The sequence below is a fragment of the Canis lupus genome, chromosome X, assembly GCF_048164855.1.
Source record: "Canis lupus baileyi chromosome X, mCanLup2.hap1, whole genome shotgun sequence".
Lineage (NCBI taxonomy): Eukaryota > Metazoa > Chordata > Mammalia > Carnivora > Canidae > Canis > Canis lupus.
Genome location: NC_132876.1, coordinates 109,547,414 through 109,569,869, shown reverse-complemented (window position 1 = coordinate 109,569,869; position 22,456 = coordinate 109,547,414). Strand labels below are relative to the sequence as shown.

The following is a 22,456-nucleotide window of genomic DNA, read 5'->3' as shown; positions in this document are numbered from 1 at the left end:
TTCACCTGAGGATCTTGTTAAAATGCAGGTTCTGATGCACCAGGTCTAGGGCGGGGTCTGAGTATTTCTAATAAGCTCCAGGCAATCCTGATAAAGTGTAGTCCACGGACCAGCATTAAGTGTCAGGGACAAAGAAAACACCAGGTAGCAGAATCCAGATAGTCTGGACCCAGAACTCAGTTCCAAGAGAGAATAACACATGAGGAACAGAACATTCTTCTGCTAAACGATACAGGAAAGCAAGCTCTCCAAAAGCCTAGGGGTGTGGCCCTACGCTTCAAACTGATCTAAAGATCTATGGGGTATGACCTTGGTGGGATCATGAGGCAGCTTCTTGAACAATCATATTTGTTCATCTAAGCAGTACATATGCCATCAATGCTGTTTAATGTCTTTAGCAACCATTCCACCAGTGTGTAGCAATCCTTCATAAACCTCAGCTCCAAGGGAATGGTCATGGGTCAAGGTCAGGTTCATGGTCCAGTAGCAGAGCCCCAACAGGCATAAAAAGGAACCCGGCCAGAAAGGCAGGCAGAAGTCAAGTGAAAGCCTGAGCAAAGAGCCCTGAGGGGCACAGCAGAACGGAAAGGACCTCTTAAGATGTAAAGTGCCTCTAACTTTTCAACATTTCTTGTTCCATCATCATCAGAGAAACAATTCACCTGGAGCGAGGCAAAGATGGACCAGCTCATTTAAACAGCATCGGACAATGGGTCCCCACAGAGAGAAAACAGATCAGAGGTGTATGCAAGTACATATATGGACGTGTGTGTATGTCTGTATACATGTCCGTGTTTGTGCACACACAGTGTAGGAACATCAGTGGCCTCACTGCATCCTCGGCTTCACAATGTGCTTTGGAGCCACTTCCACAATATTGGGCATTCCACCCACTGCCCCCCAAGGACATACCACACAGGATGCAGGCAGTCTGCTTACCAAATGGGACACCCAAGAGTTCTTCTCATTTGGGTGCTTATATGTTCTAGGTACTGCAACGAGTGCTTTACACACATTATCTTATTCATGCAACAACACCAGTATAAGGGTCACTGTGACCAGCTGTCAGATGAGGAAACTGAGGCTTGTCAGGTAATGAACTTGTTCACCCTCACACCCAGCCTACAGGACGGCTGAGGGCCCGGAAACCAGGTCCACTGAACGAAAACGCCAGTGCTCTTCAGTGGTCCGCTAAACTCCCCTCACCCGGTATCCCAACACCCATCACGGAAGCCACAAATTCAAGAGCGTGTGGAGCGCTGACGTCAAGGCCAGAAGACTTACATTGCCCTCCTTTTCAAAGTCAGGTGGAAGTAACTTCACGAAGTTGTCAGGGAAAACTCCTCGTCTGCCGTTGAGCTCTCCTTCCCACCAGCCCACGTCGATGCAATCCTAGGAAAACAGGGAGAAGAGAGTGAGAAATGCGGCAAGCACCCTCCGAGGAGGCCTGCCACCACTCTCAGAGAGAATGGAGGCCCTTTCCTGGAGGCCGCTATCAGTGCAACAGTGGTTACTGAGACGAAGTCAGCACAAATCTCCAAGTCAGATGGAGGAACAAAAGCACAAGTGTGCTGGAGCTGCTGGCTGGGACTCAAAACCCAGGGCTGCTGTCAGATGCCCTGAATCAATACGATCTTCTTTTCTTTAAAGATGGGAGGATATGTATTTTCTTCATCTGAATTTTGCTGAAATAAAATGATTTCGTTAACTGTAAAACGTGCTTTAGAAAGTACCACACGCACAAATGTTCTCTTTGGTTGCCCTATCACAAAGCTTGTGGAAATTAAAAAGGGCTTTGTGACAATCGGCCAAGCATAAGAAAAATCACACTTTTGGCAAGCTCATGAACGCATTGTTCTTCCTCACCTTCTCCTCTCAGTGGTGATGGGGCACAGTTGTCATCATGAAAAGCCCTTCCCCCACCTCACAGAACTCCATGTTTGCTTACTAAATGAAAGAATACATCTACTCATTCTTCTAGATCAAACCTGCTTCCCTTCAAATAATCCCTATTCTGTTCATTCACTCGTCAAATGTTTATTGAGCGTCTATTTTATGCCAGGTGCCAGAGAGAGAGCCGGAGAGCTTGGCCTGTGCCAAGCTTCCGTTCTGAGCCTAACAGCCTCATGGTTCTCCTGGGCCTTTAATCTCAGACCACAAAATCACTTCTATTTTACTCCACATCCAATTAGTTAGAAGGCCAATTTGCTCTAGCTTTATAATATATCTCATATTTGTCCTCCAGCTCCAGTTCCACATCTACCAGCCTAATCCAAGACTCACCTGGCCTACCGCAAACCTCCTCACTTGGGCATTTCTTCCTGCCCGGTGGATGTACAGTGTATACTGCTGTTGAGTACACATCCTGGAGTAAAAACCCAGTTCTCAGACTGTGATCACGAATTCCTGTAGAGCCTAAAATGAGCAAAGGCTTCCCAAAAAGTGCTAGAAACACATAGGTCTTTTTAAGGTACGTCAGAAGCGGGGCATGCTCAACAAAGTGAGGAGATCATGCTCAGGGCCCACGGAGAGGCACTCCCGGTCCTCTACAGCACCGGGGTGGGGCAGGGAAGGGGCCAGGAGGGCTCAAGCAGAGATGGTAAATTCTAGTCCTGACCAACACCAAAAAACAGACATTTGAAGCATCAAGTTCAGATTTACCCAGAACAAACCTAGGTTCAAAAGACAACATAAGAGAATGCTTGTCTTTCTTGGAAAATGACAAAGAGAAGCCCAGGTAAGTATTCTGGTCCTGCTGATGTCACATCACTCCCTAAATAATCCAGCATCAGTCCCCACAGACGGGATTCATGAATGGGGGCGGTGGTGGCAGAGTACGATGGCTCCTGCTGTTCTTCCAACTCTGAGAAATCTCGTCATCAACAATACCAGGAAATGTTATGAAGGGGTTGGGGGGTGACATTCTTTTACTTTTAATCCTTAGAAATTAAACCTTTCAATTCAGAAGGCTCTGCTTTTAAGGAAATGCCTGGCACCTTTTTTTCCCTCCTCTTTTTTCCAGACAAGTCCTTCTTCTCTTCAAACCCAGCTTGAAACTCACCTTTAGGAAAGTGATAATGATGAATGCTTTATCTTTTCTTGGAATACTCACAACTGTGTTAATTTGCACTTCACGATATTCAATTCAACAAACATCTATGAAATGTAAAGTATATGTAAGTTCCTTTTGTAGGCACCAGACGTTAAACACGCAAAGAACATGATCCTTAACTCCAGGGAGCTTAGAGATTTATGTGAGAGACCCACATACAATATTATACAAGGTCCTTATGGCTAATAGGTATCAACCAAGAGCTCTGGTACCAAATGAGAGATAATCATTCACAGCTTTTCAAACAATCTTAAATCTTTTCATGCGCAAAGGGATTGCTTATGTGAGGACTGAACTTCCCTGCACATTCATTTCAAAGCACCTGATACAGAATTACATCCACAAAAGGCACTCAAATATTGTTGGGTGCTACATTTCTTTCCAAAAGCTTCCTTCCAAACTTTCTGACTGGTGCATATCCATGCCTTGCCTTATCTTAGGCAAGGAGCAACCCAATCATTGGGTTGAATCATTGTAACGAAGCCTTTTCCTTTATGTGTGAGAAAAACAATGAAGAAAATTTGCAGAAGCATATCCAGAATAACTGGAGAACTCATATATGCCTACAGGGGAAAAGTATGCAAACGACATATTTATTAGATCTCCCATCAGTGGAGAATGGCTTAGATGGCTCGTCTATACTCAGCTTTTTAAGGAAAACATTAACATTACTAATCATTGTGTAACTCAAGGTAAGAGAGGGAAGGTAGAGTACAATCTGTCTTACTGTTCTGATTGGTATGAAGATAAATACAAGGCTCATGGATGAGATAAGCACATTCCTAAAAGAAAACAGCCAGTGTGCCCCAGGACATGGAGGAAAGTGAAAGGGGGAGCCCCGCTGCAGGATAGAAACCAGCTCAGGGTCAAGGCATCTGGAGCAGGGCGCTTCTTACCCCCTGGCAAGAGAAGCTAATTTAAGGGAAATGGGAACAATTCTGATAGCAAAATGACAAGTGGAAATACATCCTTTCTGACAAACCAGGCAAAAGAACAAGCCTTTTGATTGCAGAGACGAAGAGACAATTATTCATATGAGGGCTGTGCTTCTGGAAATGTAAAGGAGCAGCAAATTTAATTTATTTACTGAGGACTGAAAACATACAGGATAGCAGAGGAATTCAGGGGTAAACAGAAAATCATAATGTCCTTGCAGGGCTCCGGAGCTCAGAGCCTAGTGGGAGAGGCAGACAGCGAATCAATATGATGCAGAAATGCCAGCAGGAGTGGTAGGCCAGATTTAAAAACAAGTGGGACCAAGATGAACCAGGTAGCCTGAAAAGAGACAATGAGAGACGAACCAAGGCAATGAGAAAGGTCAGAAGCAGGATCACTAAGCATGAAGGAAGGGAAGAGGGAAAGCAGGAAGCAGGGGTCATGGAAGAAAACATTCAAGAACCAGCACTTAGAGTGAAGGCAGTGCCTGGCTCCCAGGGGGCTCCCAACCAACATCTACTGAAGAGCGATGTGAAGTGTGAGGCAAGATGGCCCTTGTGAGTGACAGAAGCAGAATGGAGGGGCAGCTGGTCAGTGATGTGCGAGGCCAGCATGTCATCAGGGTGGAGCGGATGTCCCCAAGGAGGATGGCAGGAGGTGCGTGAAAGCAGGACAATGAGATAGCAGCTGACCACTGAGGAGAGAGGCAGTGCAGCCAAAATACTGGAACATGTGAGAGTGACCATTTAAATTCTTTTCAAACCTGGGACACTGTTAATAATCACACTGGAAACAGAGATGTAACCCAAGAGGATGACCACCCTAGCGGATTTTGAGATTCCAATAGTGATGAGTAATGCCCAGTATAAGCAGGTTGAGGGGGCAGCTTCTGAATGAGGCAGGAGTTTGCAGTGGGAAAGAGTGAAAGATCAGCATGTAGATGAAAGTTTCCAGAACAATGACAATTAGAAATAACTCTACTGGCACAAAAGCAGAGGAAAGTACTTTAAAAAGAGTCAAGAGTATGGAAAGAATGATATTTCTGACATAGAATGGTCACTCTTCTATGACCAAGTCCTCAAAATGGTTTCCGGATGCCTCATCACCAGGCAGATATTTGAGTAAAATATGGTATTCTTCCTCATAAAAAACAAATGATGTTTTTCCTTTGAAGGAATGAATAAATAGAGCTGTAGTTGTGCTGTCCTCCTACCTCTACATTCTGCACTATGTCAGGTTCTCGGAGCTATCTCAGGAAAGGGGGAAAGAGAGCAAACGGGCCTGCGGAGACTTAAGTGGCCCTCTGGTTATAAAAACTCTGGGTCTCAGTCTCTTGACACACAGGAAAATCTTGGCGAGGTGTAAAGAGCCACATAACTGCTGGTGGTTATCATTATTATGGTGATTCTATGGACTGGTCTCAGGGACCTTGAGGGACAATATGATCAGGAAATCTTCTTTTTAAAGAGATAGATAGATAGACAGACAGACAGATTGATTATTTATTTATGCGGGACACACAGAGAGAAGCAGAGACACAGGCAGAGGGAGAAGCAGGCTCCCTGTGGGGAGCCCAATGTGGGACTCGATCCCAGGACCCCAGGATCATGACCTGAGCCAAAGGCAGACACTCAACCACTGAGCTGCTCCAATGCCCTGACCAGGAAAGCTTCTGAATTAAGATCACACACATTTGTCACCATCCTTGGGTGAAACCACCAGTGGCTGTAGCTCACACACTTGGAAGAAAGCCAAAGAGAGGGACACCAAGGCCCCAGGGCAGGTCTGAGGAGGGAAGACTTGCCCAGACCCCAATATCATGCCTTAGTCCACTTGATCCTGTCGGAGGAGCCCTGAAAAATGTGGCTGAAGCACTCCAGCACGTCACACAGCTAACCAAAGCAGGGGCCGGCTGACGGTCACCTCCTGACATGCAACTTGTTGGCAGAAAGTCACCAGTGAGCTCTGGCCAATTGGACTCTAGTCTAGGCACTACAAATGTTTACAAAAGACAAACCTGCCACCTGGATTGCAGATTGATTAACAGAATGAGCTGCAACCTCCTTCTGGGCTCCCTTTTGTCAAGAATGCAGAGCAACCTAATAGTTTAGGGTTTATCAATGGTGGTTGCACATTTATCTGGGGAGTTTTTAAAATTCCCAATGCCTGGGCTACACCCCACAATTCAAGCACAATTTCTAGGCGGTGGCACCAGGAAATCGGCACTTTTTAGAAGTCCCCAGGTCCTCCCAATATGCAGGTTAACAATCAATGATTTGGACTAGTGCTTCTCAAACTTTAATGCACATACTATCCACTTGGGGATCCTGTGAAGATGCCAATTTGGATTCAGTAGGTCTAAAGCAGGTCTGAGATTCAGTATTTCTAACAGGTTTCTGGGTGATGCATATGCTGCTGGTCCATGAACCACACTTTGAGTAGGAAGACTCTCAAAAATGGTAAGCTTTTTGAAAACAAGGATCTTATCTTTACACCTTTACACCCACCAAATACCTAGAACATTTCCAGGCAAATACCGATTCTGAATAAATGTTGGCTAAATGGATGAAATGATGGATGGCCCAATCTTCCCCCAGACTATTGATCTACTTCTCTCAATTTTCAAACATCAGAAGTGAGGTCAAATTGAATGAGGAAGAGCAAGTATAGATTAGCTACACAAGAAAGCTTCATCTATATGATGTGGCTTACCTGTTGGTCTGTACCGCATTAATTATTTGTCTATAATTGTAGAAACAAAAAGTACCTCCAAAATGTAGGCCACATTTTCTCAGACACTGTAAGTGCACTATTTGAGTTCAGACGGGAATGCATAGCTTACAAATGGACATATCAAACCAAAAAATGGAAAGATTAAAATCGATTCATTTTAAGTGCTCAGTCACTTCTCTTGGTGGTTAGCTGTCCCCACATTCCCCAGAAATTTCTGATTTCCCAGAAGTTATCCAGCATGGCTGAAAAAAAATTTTCATGGCCTTCTTTGATGACTGAGATATCACGCCAGAAGAAAGTGAGTGCTGTACACTTTCAGTGTGGCTGTTAAGTGAGCCTCAGAGTGTCCCGAGGGGGTCTTACACCCTCAGCATCCCACCAGCAGTACAGAAAGCGCTGTTTAATATTTACTAATGAACGTCTTCTGCGTGGAGCTTCAGGGGGTCTATTGAGAGAAAGATCCATAGAAGCCACAGCCCAAGAGCACTCAGCTTTGCCTCTGCTTGTTAACACCTCCCCAAGAGATGCAATTATTCTGCATGGCTGGGATTTTGGCTCAGAATTTCCAACATCCCCGTAAGTCAGTTATTAAAGCAGGCTCATCAACATCATGGTTTATGAGGTAAGAGGGGAAAAAAAAAAGACTACTGTCTCTCTCAATGTCAGAAAAAATGCCTGACAGACCACAGTTCATGAGAGAAACCAAGGATATAGCCCCAGATACAAATTCGCTCAAGGAAATGTCACATTCCAGACTAAAAAACCCAATGAAACAGATCAATGAAACCAGGAGCTGGTTCCTTGAAAAGATAAACAAAATTGATAAACCTTTAGCCAGACTCATCAAGAAAAAAAAGAGAGAGGACCCGAATAAATAAAATCAGAAATGAAGGAAGAGAAACAATAACTGACACTGTAGAAATACAAAGGATTAGAAGAGAATATTATGAAAAATTATATGCCAACAAATTGGACAACCCAGAGGAAATGGACAAATTCCTAGAGACACATAACCTCCCAAAACTGAATCAGGAAGAAACAGAAAATTTGAACAGACTGATTACCAGCAATGAAATTGAATCAGTAATCAAAAAATTCCCAACAAACAAAAGTCAGGACCAGATGGCTTCACAGGGGAATTCTACTAAACACTTACAGCAGAGCTAATACCTAATCTTCTCAAACTATTCCAAAAAATAGAAGAGACAGCAAAGCTTCCAAATTCATTCTATGAGGCCAGCAGTACCCTGACATGAAACCAGAAAAAGACACTGCTAAAAAAGAGAACTATAGGCCAATATCCCTGATGTACACACATGAAAAAATCCTCAACAAAATACCAGCAAACCAAATTCAACAGTACATTAAAAAAAAATCATTCACCATGATCAAGTGGGATTATTCCTGGGATGCAAGGGTGGTTTGATATTCACAAATCAGTATGATAGGGGCATCTGGGTGGCTTAGCGGTTGAGCGTCTCCCCTTGGCTCAGGGCATGATCCTGGGATCCGGGATCAAGTTCCGCATTGGGCTCCCTGCATGGAGCCTGCTTCTCCCTCTGCCTATGTCTCTCCTTCTCTCTCTCTGTGTCTCTCATGAATAAATAAAATCTTAATAAAAACAAATCAGTATGATACATCATATTAACAAGAGAAAGGATAAAAACCATATGATTATCTCAACAGATGCAGAAAAAGCATTTGACAAAGTACAACATCCAATCATGATAAAAACTCTCAACAAAGTAGGTCTAGAAGGAACATATCTCAACATAATAAAGGCCTTATATGAAAAACCCGTAACTAACATCATCCTTAATGGGGGAAAAACTGAGAGCCTTTCCCCTAAGGTCGGGAACATGACAGGGATGCTCACTCTCACCACTATTGTTCAACATAGACTAGAAGTCCTAGCCTCAGCAATCAGACATCAAAAAGTAGTAAGTGGCATCCAAATTGGCAAGGAAGAAGTCAAACTTCCACTATTTGCAGATGACATTATACTCTATAGAGAAAATCTGAAAGACTCTTCCAAAAACTATTCGAACTGATAAATGAATTCAGTAAGGCTTCAGGACGTGAAATTAATATACAGAAATCTGTTGCATTTCTATACACTAACAATGAAGTACTAGAAAGAAATTAAGAAAACAATCCCACTCACAGTCACATCAAAAATAATAAAATACTTAGGAATAAACTTAACCAAGGAGGTGAAAGACCTACAAAATGAAAACTATAAAACACTGATGAAAGAAATTAAAGGAAAATGTCACATTACAAATGTCAACATTCTAGGATTGTCAAGGCTTAGGGAGTCATTCACTATTTTGTTGATACTGAGAACTCATGACCTCAAAGAATTTATCTAACTTGTAAAAAAAAAAAAAAAAACCCTGATTTTTTTTACTGGGCAATAACTTACAGGCTTTGCAACGTTAGTTTAGGACTCTGTCATTTGACATATTATATAACTGGTAATGAAAAACTAGGGATGCCTGGGTGGCTCAGTGGTTGAGCATCTGTCTTTGGCTCGGGTCGTGATCCCACGGTTCCGGGATTGAATCTCATATCAGGCTTCCCACAGGGAGTCTGCTTCTCCCTCTGCCTGGGTCTCTGCCTCTCAAGAGAGAGAGAGAGAGAGAGAGAGAGAGAGAGAGAGAGAAATTGGATAAGGAACACACAAAGAGCACTAATCAAGCCTCCACTTGGTCATGCGAATATGAACTGAAGCATGTATGGATGCCTGCAAACTATTCAGAAATGTCCCCATGTCTTCTATAAGCTACCCACAACATCCCTCACATTTTCCTACTTCTTCATACATAGAGTAATTTGTGACTGTATGGTCTCAACAACTATATAAGCTACACCCTGAAGACTGGATTTTTGCGATCTTCCTTGTAAGAGTGTTGAGTTTTGTTATGGCGAGCAAGTTACTTGCAGATCAGCTTGACCTGTCAAGGCTCTGCTTAAATACTTTGTTAGGGTAGGTTAGGGTAGCACTGTTCCCGTGGCTGCCTTTTCTGGGTTCTCAATTACAATTGGGTTCAATTACCTGAATGCCAGGTGTATTCAACAGAGTTTTTCTACCCTGCTTGGCCAGAAAGGCCACCACCCTCCCATCCCTGGTGACTTCTGAGATACTCATTCAGCTCATGGCCCACCTGCTCCCATGTGCTTGTTTTCTGCTAGGCCTGGCGGAGTCTTGCCCTGTTGATGCACAGCTTAGTATTTGACAAAAGACTCAAGAGACTCCTCTATATAGCCTGCTGGAGCTTGCTCTTTGTACAGCTTGCTCCTTGGCAATTCACTGCCCCGAAAGTCCAGTCACCCTGGCAGCCCTGAATTACAATCTTGGTTTCCTCTAGCTAATGAGTTTTCTGCTTTCTGATGGGGCCCACTGCCCTGTGTTGCAATTTTGAAAGAGCCCCCAGGAAAACAGCCAGGGTTGATGTGGAATCTTTATCTCAAGGATTGCATCCCCGAGCTATGTATTACTCAATGCCTAAAAACAGTGGGTTCACGTATTTTGTCCAATTTTAAAGTTGTCTATGGCAGGAGAGGAAGCCTAACACCTTTAATGCCAGCATGGCTACAGCCAGAAATTATACTTGCTTAAAAAAGACTGTTTCTTTAATTAGAATTTATTTTATTTTAGATTTAATAGAACTTTAAGGTCTATCTTTAAAAGTCTGAGCTATTTCAAGGTCTAATTCCCAAAAGAAGTCCTAGAGAAAGAATTTCTAAAATGAAAAGACATACAAGAGTTTTTTAATTATCCTGGAGTCTCCTCTGCTTGTCATATGTACCTTTCTTTAACAGGGAAGGTGAATATTCCCTAAGGAAAAGTAGAGTCAGTGTTAAACATCGTTATATGGAAAATTTAAATACATGCAGTAAGTCAGTGCCACCCAATTTTTTTTCAGATAATAGAACACATATAAAATGATACTATTTTGATGCCATATTGCTGGAAGCCAAATGTTGTTGAAAGCTATCAACTCAGAGGGGGCTTCCAGCTACCTAAGGCCCTTTTGATCCACTTGGAGAACTGAGGGGATCACTACCCTATACTCTCAAAACCCACTCAGAGCATGTGGGTTAGGAAATGCCACAAAAGTAACCTTTGAGTCCAGATGTCACTTAGAACTGATCAAAAAGCAGAGATCAAATCTTGGTCCCCAGAAAGAGAACTTCCACAGACATTATGGGAGGCAGGCAAGCAGGAATGAGGAAGGCCTGAAGGGATTTTAATAGGAGAGAAGCCAGAGCAGAAGCCCCTAAGGCCTCATGACTCACAGCCTGTTTCCCTCTTAGAAGAAGATGCTTCTATCTGGAGCCTCTTACAGAGAATAGCAGCCAACAGATACTTCCATAACAGTCCACATTCAGAATCACCATTCATATTGGGCGTCTCCCAGAGTTGTGGGGCATGGCCATACAGTTTGTACGCAACAAATATACAACAATAGCTTACCAATTTCATTATTTTATTTGCAGGTTACATAATCTTAAGTTTCAGAAAATATTTATGCTTTTAGCCTCTTTCCTAATGTCAGAATTAAAGACCTTCTACCCCCATAAATCTACTTCAAAAATCAGCAATCATGTGAAAAGGGGATATTTGCAGAGAGGACCTGTCCTGTTTACTTATGATTGGGCTTAAAGCATGCCATGAGCCATTAACACATGAAGGCATGTGAACAAGTCATACACAAAATGCAACTCATTAAGGAAGTGCTTATACATTATTTGGGTCTATTTAAACATAATCAAGTATGCAAAATTATGCACCAGTATTTTTTCATAGAAATTTCCCATTTTCTACTTGTTAAATCACTTACATCAAGATGACTATTTAATGCTAAATTTTAAAAAAAGATTTATTTATTTGAGAGGGAGAGGTAAAGGGAAGGAATCTTCAAGTAGATTCCCTGCTGAGCATGGAACCCCACCCCCACCCCATAGGGCTTGATCCCACCACCCATGACATCATGACTTGAGCCAAAACCGAGAGCCCGACCCTCAACCGACTGAGCCACCTAGGTGCCCATTTAATGCTAAATTTTGGAAGCTGTTTCTGATGATACTTTTGGATCATTCAAAGCACCTGGCTAACAACACAGTTTACCTCTCAAGGAAGTGCATCCTACAGCTGTTTTCATTTGCATTCATGTTTAGAAAACCGTATTGATTCTGCATCCTGACACATGCTTTTCTTCCATTAAAAGGGTAGTAGATATAATAAAGAATCATTTTGTTTCATTGACAAAGACATTGGCACTTATAAAGCACCTTTCATCATGTTTTAAGAGATTTTCTTAGCTCCTGCAGCATGTCTAAGAGGTAACAAAGACAGCTGTTATGGATGAAGGTGGGGGAGTATCTTCAGTTCACAGATAAGGACCAGGAAGGCATATGAGGTAAAGGGCATAGCCATGACCTAATATTATGAATGCCAAGATTATCCAGCTGTAGCAACTATTGGTAAATTCCTAAATTCCTACCTTCCATCTCATTCTTCATCAGACAACTCTCGGTTTCAGTTTTCCTATTAGGGAAAACTTATTCCCTTGGCATAAAAACTTGTTTCAGGGTCTTTTTCTCCATCCTCAGCAAATATAGCTTATAAGCCTTGTGCAGTGAGTGAAAAATACAATTCCCAGGTCAAATCCAAGCCCTCAGGCTGCTCAGCTGAGCCCAGGCCCAACTGGTAGGGTGTGGCTACATTTGTTTGCCACCTTGGGGGAAAGGACTCTGATAAGGGAGATTTTTGGTCTTGTGTTACAAAGGATATTCGTAGGAAGACTGCGAACAAAATCAAGCTCCTTGAAATTCATGCAATTACTTATCAGGCAATTATTTACTAACAGTGGGGCTCAGATCACCTTGTAAGAAAAATAGACCAACCAACATTCTCTTAATGGTATCTTTGCAGAGCAAAAGTTTTTAATTTTGTTAAAGTTCAATTTAGCAGTATTTTCTTTCATGGACTGTGCTTTTGGTGTCATGTCTAACAATTCTTTCTCCTATGTTTTCATAAATAACATTTTGTAGTTTTTGTTTTACATGTAGATGTATGTTACATTTTAGTAGATCTATTTTGCGTGTAGATCTACTCAGCCCATTCTGAGTTAATCTTTGCATCATGTGTTAGGTTTAGATTAGGGTACATTTTTGTTTTTGTTTTGCTTATGGATTTCCAATTGTGCCAACATCATTTCTGAAAAAGACTCTCCTTTCTTTTTTATTTCTTTTTTATTTAAAGTGAGGTTTTTTTTTAAAGATTTTGTTTATTTATTTATTCATGAGAGACACAGAAAGAGAGGCAGAGACATAGGCAGAGGGAGAAGCAGGTTCCAGGACCCCAGGATCACGACCTGAGCCAAAGAGAGATGCTCAACCACTGAGCCACCCAGGTGCCCTCTCCTTTCTTTTTTAAAATTTCCCTGTACTGGGCAGCCCAGGTGACTCAGCGGTTTAGCACCACCTTCAGCCCAGGGCCTGATCCTGGAAACCCAGAATTGAGTCCCGCATTGGGCTCCCTGCATGGAGCCTGCTTATCCCTCTTTATCCCTCTGCCTGTGCCTCTGCCCACCCCCCCCCCCGCCCCCGTCTCTCATGAGTAAATAAATAAATCTTTTAAAAAATAAAATAAAATTTCCCTGTACCTTTGTTGAAAATTAATTGGCTGTATTTTTGGGGTCTGTTTCTAGATATTCTATCTCGGGGGCCAGCAAACTATAGCCCATGGAGCAAATCTGGCCTGCTACCTATTTCTGTTCATCCCACTGAGAATAGTTTATACATTTTTAAATGGTTTTTAAAAACCGAGAGAAGAATATTTCAAGGAATGTGAAAATTACACAAAATTCAAATTTAAGTGTCTATAAATAAAGTTTTATTGGAACTCAGCCATGCCCATTCATTTACTTCTACGACTGTTTTTGGATAGTTGCAACAAAGACCATAAGGCCTAAAATATTTACTCTCTGGCCCTTTACAGAAAAAGTTGGCCACGCTCTCATCTAGAATATGAGGAAATATATATATATATATATATCCATGCAGAACCTCAGGGGCTCTCTGAATGCCACTGTAAAAAAATGCTTGTAAGGACAGAAGCTTTAAATAGAACCTCTGAAAGCCCTAAGGAAGGCAGAAAAGGAATGCATTTAATAGCCAGCTACCCTTTCCAGCTATGACTAAAATATAAAAGCCTTAAGTAAAACTATTCTTAAAAGGATGAATTGTACTGCACTATCTAGTTAAGCAGAAAATGGAGAAAATTTAAGTCTAAAAGGTATTTATTTTTAATGATGTTTTTCTTAAATATCTCCCTGAGTCATAAACTAAGAAAAAACATTTGTAAAGTGAAAGATGACAGGCTAATGTCATGAGTATAAGGTAGTTTTATAAAAATCAATTGGAAAATGACACATAAAATTCTCAACTTGAGTAATCATTTTAAAGAATGCAAACACCTATCAGATTAGCAGAGATTAGAAAGAATGATAATATTCGGGGATGACAAGGATAGGAAAACATTCACACACACTCCTGTGGGGAGACTAAATTGCAGTCTTTCATCACTTCCATCACTCAAATGCCTTTAAAAGGAATTGATGCAGCATTACAGTTAGCTATTTATCATCTATAAATAACAACTATTAACATTTATTCAGCACTTACTCTGAGGGAGGCAGGCTAAGTGCTTTCCCTACCTTAACTCATTCAATCTTTGCAACACCATACATCATCCCCATTTCACAGACATGGAAGCTGAGGCACAGAGACTCTGAGCAACCTTCCTGAGGTTATACAAGTAGTAGAAAGCGGCAGAACTAATTACCTGCACAAGGAATTCACGACACAGTGACTGCATGCAACATGGTCTAAAATAAAGAAAACCTAAAAACAAGCTAAACATAGAAGAAAACCATGATACTTTATACAATAGGACACAAGAAACCATTTAAACATGCTGCCCAAGATAGGCATGATAGATTTAGAAAAAAGAGGGTTACAGACTAGTGTGTGTAATACGATCCTGTTTTTATTTTTTTTAAAGATTTTATTTATTCATGAGAGACACACACAGAGAGAGAGGCAGAGACACAGGCAGAGGGAGAAGCAGGCTCCATGCAAGGAGCCCGACACGGGACTCGATTCCAGGATTCCAGGATCACACCCTGGGCTGAAGGCAGGCGCTAAACCGCTGAGCCACCCAGGGATCCCCCTGTTTTTATTTTGAACTATAATCTATGTGTGTATGTCTATGTATAAAACATCTGGAGGAATACAGCTCAAATATTGAGAAGTATCTGAAGGTGGTGAGGTCACAGGTGATTCTGACTTTTCTTCGTATTTATCTATTTATCACTTTTCTTCTCATTTTTTCTCCAAGAGTGTTATTTATAATTTTGAAGTACTATTTAAAAGTGCATTCCATGCCACCTTCCATCTCAGAAAAGCATATTTTAATAAAATGCAAATGTGAATAATAAAAAGAGCTTTGCGATACTCTAATAAGACAGAGGCTGTGTAACCATAATAAATTACTTTTATCCTAAGAAAAGTCAAAAAATAAATAATAAAGGGGATTTTCAGGGAGAGTGCTGAACTGAATTTCAGGATAGTTCAATAGATGAAGTAAGAACTTCCAGTCACTGGGAATTCGTCTTTTCTTCTTCCCATAATAACGTCTCAGAGCAGTAACTAGAATTCAACTTTTATATTTCTAAAGCACTTTCAGCCACAACATCTCATTTAATTCTCACAATGGCCCTCTCTGAGTAATACAAACAGAAAGGTTGGAAATAGAAAACAGAAAGCGTTTCTCTAATTCCTTAAGACACCTGCAGGCTTTCCTGTGTGGTGCAGGAGAAAAGTATCCCAAGATGGTGGTGTTGCACAGATTACTAATGTCCTGCCACTAAAGCACAGCACTCTGGGCAGAGATGATCATTAGGCCAAACAAACGCAGGCCCCGTACAACAGTTTTACATCACTTGTAGAGGCATATAAAGCTGGGGAGTCTCATCAACTGCAAACTCATCTGTCTATGAAAACTGCAATCATGGCCATCAAAATTTGGGGGTGATACTGTCCTGATTGTCTACAGGTAAACTAAAGAGAAATTTTCTACTACCTTGAGACCTATATTTACCAGCCTCATCTAATTGAAAACTGCGTTTATAATAAATGAGCTCAGTGAGGAAGAGTCTTGATCAAATGTACTTATAGCATCAGGATTCTTCTCAACAGTCCCAGTGTTCTGGTTACTTTAAAGAGGAAGACAAAACAGTAGCAAACTGTATTCCCCGGGATTTCTAATGCTCTGAATGGGAGACATACTGTGACTTGTGTCTCCAGTAAGGGCATATATGCAGTCTAACAAGACAGGCCATACCGCAAAAAAGTACCTCCTATGACATAAATGACTCATTTGCTGAACACTGGCATTCTTCAAATGTGTGTAAACCCAGATGATCCCAGAACTATGCTTAACTTCTTCATTCACTCATAAAACATGTCCTTCTAATGGGTCTGTCAGCGTGTCATCATTTTCAGGGTGACATCTGCTAATTTACTCCTCACCCTTGAAACCACATTTAATCCCAGCATTTTAGTTCTGCTAAAAGCTTCAGCAGTGTAGAGAGAAAGGGGTCAAGGCCAGCAATCTATTTAGCTGATGGGCTTTCTTATACCAGCCTGAGAACCTTTCTTGAGATTCCTAAAACCACTTCTCTTTGAACAAACATCCTTACTTCCTGTGGGGCGGGGAGCAAGGAAGTGTGAAAACATTTTTCCCCGTGAATAAATGTTTCAATTAATGAATTAATCAGAGGGAGGCAGGAAGAGAAAATAAACATTAGGACAAACAAAAGAACATATAATCATAGAATGACTTAAGAAGGAGCTCAGGATTCCCGCCTTTCTCTCTCTCTCTCTTTTCCTCCCTTCCTCCTTTTCTTCCTCCTTCTCTCCCTCTTTCTCTCTCTCTCTCTCTCTTGCTTTTTTTCATGCTAAAAGCAAGCAGAAAACTAAGTGGTACCTGGCCCAAAGAAAAGAGGAAGGCAAAAATCTGCCCACATAGAAGAAAGCCTAAGGAAGAGGGAGAAGAGGGCTTCAGGAACGGAAAGAACCAACATTACCCCTGAGCTGAGCTCATCATTTCCTCTGCACTATCATTTCATTTCTGTGGAGGTGACGATGGAATCAGAAAGTCACGGATGATCCTGACCCTAAGAGATCACAAAAACGGATACCAACATGCAAGCAGATGAGGTAATGGCATGGTAATATCATTTTCCTGATTAAATAATGATAATGCCATTAAGGTAGAAAGAGAATCTTTTGAGAGGCACTTGCCCTAGCTACCCAGCAACAGAGGGTGGCTCCAGGAGCAGACAAGTCACCTCTGGGAGCTCCTGGGCCCCACCTTCTACAACCCTGCTTGAAGACCCTGGGAAAGTCACTTCTGTACTCTGGGCCTCCCTTCCTTCTCCAAACCGTGCACTGGACACCCGCGGTCCCACCTAACTTCCAGGGCCGCCACCAGGGAAAGGAAGGGCGACAAATGGTCCTGGGCTCCTGCCGCCGGCCACCCGGGAGGGCCCTGCACTGGGAAGCCCGGGGCGTGCACATGAAATGACCCGTTAAGTCAGGTGCTCCAGAGTTGTCTAGAAAGGAGGAAGGTAGAGAGAGATGAAGGAAGCCGGTTAGCTAGTCTAGCTAGTCTGCAGTCCTAACTGCCTTCCCAGCAGGTCAAGCTCCAGGGATTTAATGGTCCCTGGTTTCATATATCCTGAGGAAAAGGTGAAACTCTCACTTTGTATTTTCTTTTATTTTTTAAGATTTTTTAATTTATTCATTTGAGAGAGAGTGGGGAGAGCACGAGTAGGGGAAGGGCAGAGGGAGAGGCAGAGGGAGAGCGAGAAGCAGGCTCCCCGAGACGAGGGAGCTCGATGCAGGGCTCGATCCCAGGACCTGGGGATCATGACCTGTGTTGAAGGTAGATGCTTAACTACTGGGCTACCCAGATGCCCCACTTTGTATTTTTTCCTCTATTTCTACCTTTATCTAATCTTCTGGCTTCCCTCCTTCTTTCAGGTGCATCTGTCAGTTACCTTCCCCTTCCTTCCATCTCCACTGCTCCATGATTTTTACCAATAACGTTATCTTTCTTAGTGTTTACCTTCATGTCGTCCAAGAGGCTTAGGCCCCTGAAGCAGCAAGGGTGGGGGTGGGTTGTGTCTGCTTTGTTAGGAGTCAAAGACACAGCTACTCAGGGGAGCGTTTTCATAAGAAACCCATACTTAAAGATCCTTGTTTATAAGGAGTGGCGCTGGGAAGCCCTTCCTTCCAGGGTAGGGGGGCGGAGGCCTGGAGGCTGTGGGCCAAGGGCAGGAACTTCGGGCCTCTCCTCGGCAGGGCCCGCTCCCCCCCCCACCGCTGGCAGCGGTCAGGGCAAGGAGTGCTCGGGGGTGTCCACCGTTACAGCCACAGCCTGGCCTGGTCTGCACCAGGCTGCTCTCAGCCTTTCTCCAGGGAGCTTCTCGGGATGGAAATCAGACCCAGAGGCTTCTGAGCCCTTTCAACCATGCTCTGAGCACAAATCACGAAGGCAGGGATGGGGGCGGCAGAACACAGATGAAGGAGCTATTTTTGAGTGACTGGAAATAAAAGCTAAACACAGGTGTGTTCTGTGCAAGTGGAAATATTCCCAAATCCACAAGAATTCTTTATAAATAAACTAAAAAACAAACCATTTGGGTTGCCACATTTCATCCTAGTTTCCAGGGACACACACAAATAGTTCAGGTCTTTGCACATTATTTCAGGAACCGTGGAGGGCTTACAGGCACCCACTAAGGGTGTCTGACTCACTTTCTAGAAAGCTACACGAAATGACAATCTAGGGCTAAAAATGAGGGCAGCGCCTGCCCTGTGACTCCTGCCACAGCACAGAAAAACAGGACAAAGGGAAACCACCTTAGCTGACTCTGAGAGAAAAACACCAGTGGAATTTGGGGTAAATCGAGAACCTCTACAGCCAACGCAGTTGAATTTAGACAATGATTCAGGTCTTTCATCTCAACTCATATATACAATAAAGAAGTGTATCGAAATACACATTAAACAAATCATAGTGAAGCTCTTCTCATTATAATATCAACAGCACATATTCACCTAAATAAATTTCTAGGAGATCCTTTAACTCAGAGGAAGATGTAAGAATCTTCTATAACGTCAGCAGGGTTTGGCAGACTCAGACTCCATTTCCCCCCACTTTTCAGCAAGCAAAATGCGTGTGGCATATTTTTTCCTCCAAATTCTTGCTGAAACCTCACCCATTGTGAATTCTGAGCTATTTTCAGACAGATCTTCCACCACTGTTACCCACCTCATTCTCAGTGTTCCTGCCCTAGCAGCAACTGGGCCCATTAACGAGAGCCCGTCCTTCCCCACTTCTGAGGTCAGAGAAAGAGTGGGCAAGGTTGAAGTGACAATTTGTGTATACACAGCACCTTAGCAAATCTCCATGGCAGCTCTGTGAGGTCTGCTTTCTGGCTGAGGAAACTGAGGATCAGAGAGGTTACGTGATGACACACAGCCATGAATGGCATTGCTGGGATTCAAACCTGGTTTCCCTGAGCTGGTAGCCTACATGGCACTTGTCATTTTAAAATGCTTCCAACAGAGCAGCCTGGGTGGCTCAGCGGTTTAGTGCCACCTTCGGCCAAGAGCGTGATCCTGGAGTCCCGCGATCGAGTCTCATGTCAGGCTCCCTGCATGGAGCCTGCTTCTCCCTCTGCCTGTATCTCTGCCCCTCTCTCTCTGTGCGTCTCTCGTGAATAAATAAATAAATAAATAAATAAATAAATCAATCAATCAATCAATCAATCAATCAATCAATCAATCAATCTTTAAAAAATAATAAAATGCTTCCAACCAAGTGGAATGCTAGGTCAGGGCTGGCAGATATTTTATGGGAATAAAAGTCAAAACCTGCAGAAGGACAGGGTATCAAGAGACCTGATTTCACAGACCATATAAAATAATAAAAAAAACAAAATTTATACTGCACAGGGGACATTTTTAAGTCGCAAGCTAAAAATAGGCCCAGGTACATAATATAGCATGTGTTAAGACTGGCTGTCTTATTAGCTATTGAAAAGCCAGCTAAGTGGGTTGGCAGAGGGCACCTGGGGCAGCAGCAACATGGTCTGGGTCGGGTTAGGAGGATACACGAGCAGGATGGGGACATCCCAGGAGAGCTCGTTGTAGAACAGCAATGTGGATCAAAGCCAGAAAGCCAGACTGAGGCCAGAGTACCTGGGCCAATGAGTGCCAGGAGAATCTAGCTGGATTTGACAATAAAGGAGAAGAAAAGGAAAGTTGCTAGAGACTTTCAGCAGAGGAGTTCCATGAGCAAAGCACCATGAGGGGATGATAAAAAGAGGGGGCTGGGATGCTAGCATCCCTCTACCCCTGGCCACTCCAAGGTTCTCCTCCAAAGCAGGTGCCGTGGAAGGTGCTAGGTTCTGGTGCTGCTGGGCTTGCAAGCGGGGGCAGGGCTGAACGAGAGGGAGCAAGTGTCAAAACGACCCAGGTGCTCTAGGCCTGTGGAGCCAGAGCAGGGCTTAAGCCAGGTCAAGGGGTCCAGTGTATGGCAACGATAACAAAGTCACATTTTGCAAATGTAATAATACCATCTATAAGCTGCTTCAGTTTCTAAACTGCGTCTAAATGCATGAAGCTCTGAAAGCAGGGATGTAGGGCACCATCTCCTAGACCCTCCTGAAAGTAGCCTTCCACACCTGTCTGTTCCTTCCTCCAGACCATATGCATGGAGGAGGGAACCAGGAAAGAGACTCTTTCTGACCAAGCTCTTTTGAAAAATTCAGTTCATTTTATCAGACTGGATCTCAACCTGGTAGGAACAAAAACATCAAGATGAATGTGTTCTCATCATATGTAATCAAATGACAAGAATAGGAATATAATATATTAAGGTAGAAATAGATGTATTCAGATAAGAGACCATCTGTGGTGGTTTTTTCTTTTCCCCAAACCTTATTAAATATTATTGACACATCTGCTTTTCGGTTAAAAAGAGGCTGCCCCCTCTGAACATAAAGAAAAACAAAAATGGTAAAGTGCACCCCCCCCCCATTGCAAAGAATGGTTTATTGAGCTCTCTGGTTGCTTAACCATCGCAGGGAGAAGCGATCCACCCCTTTCCCTATAGAACTAGAACCAAGTATCTGTGCTAAGGATCGAAATATTCGTAATTATGCTTTACACCTATTTAACAACTTCTTTATTCTGAGTGTTTGGTGAAGGCTACGGTTCAAAATAGGAAACACGGCCCAGAAGCAGCCTGCTTCAGGATGAGTGGAGGGGTGGTAAAGAAAGAGAAGAACGGCTTCTGCCTCCCTGGCAGAGAGGAACAAGAAGGGCCACATCTTACCCTGCTCTGATTTCCTCCAGCCACGTACAAACAGAGATACGCTAAAATGAATGCAGAAGAACAGCTCACAGGGAAAAACGATGGGCAAGTTCTTGGGCCCTCAGCAGAGGTGGGAAGAGTTTGCTATTCCAGAAAGGCACTCTTAGCATTGTCTAGCATACCACTGTTGTATGGATAAGGCCAGTTCTTTCCCTAAACTAGTTTTGATCTTTGGTAAGCTGCTTGACCTCTGTGGTCATTAATTCCCTGGCATCTTTGGCTCAGGGTCTTAAAATGCACAACTTCTACAACATTTCTTATAGGTAAGTGTCGGGTAGTATAAAGGTGAATCGTACCCATCACTTTAGGGACATTCATGGGGGTGGAGGGAGGGGGCAGGCAAACACTGTGATCCTGTCCCTCTCAGTAATGGCCACACGAGCGAGACCCCGAACCCCTCTCCTCTCTCTCCCCTTTCCCTGCACTCTCCACCCTGCCAATGCTTTCCAGCCCAGCATGAGCACAGGCAGCCATGATGATCCCCAAGTCACGCTTATGCCAAGAGCATCACGAGTTCCCTGCCACTTACCTGGACCCCAGAATAAAGCCACTTTACACATCTCAAAGATGGGTCAGCTTTTCACCATATTTGACCATCACGAGAATCCTGTATCTCAGCTAAAACACCATATAGTCTAGGAATTATTTAAATAAGATATCTTTCAACCACTTACTTGGTGAGTACCATTGCATGAAAACATAAATACTACACAGTTCAGACCCTGTTAAGCTGTATCACTTCACACAGATTTTATAGCTCTCCGTATGTTTACAGGGCTTTGCCTGTAATGATAATAAAATCATCCAACCTTCTTAGTCCAGACAAGACAAGCAAAATTCTCTCAGGCATGCTACCTGTCTTTGATCTGAACAGTGCACATTCTTTACGCATTTGCTGCCTGTGAGGCATGACCTGCCCTTTTAAAGCCCCTCTGGATGCCTCATGACACAGCTTTGCAGCCAGGGCTGCTGTGCAGGGCAGGCTCTTCAGCCAAGAAGGCCACCTTCTGGGTTAGCCGTTCTGGGATGGAGCTTTCCCCCGGGCCATGCCAATCTGCAGCTGGTGCTAAGGCCAACAGAACTACCCAGTTTCCAAGTTCGTTCATTCACTTGGGTACGCTGGGCTTAGCCTGATCAAGAGGCAAGATGCAAGA

The 22,456-nt window shown here is 43.1% G+C and overlaps 1 protein-coding gene across 16 annotated transcripts in view; it reads right to left on the bottom strand.

The window, feature by feature from the left end:
- Window positions 1-22,456, bottom strand: part of SH3KBP1 (SH3 domain containing kinase binding protein 1) — a 339,164-nt gene that overhangs the window by 65,640 nt on the left and 251,068 nt on the right. For all 16 annotated transcript variants that reach the window (XM_072817106.1, XM_072817109.1, XM_072817113.1 and 13 more), the window contains one exon: window positions 1,285-1,392. In XM_072817106.1, the coding sequence (XP_072673207.1) occupies window positions 1,285-1,392 (108 nt within the window). The remainder of the gene's footprint in view (window positions 1-1,284; window positions 1,393-22,456) is intronic.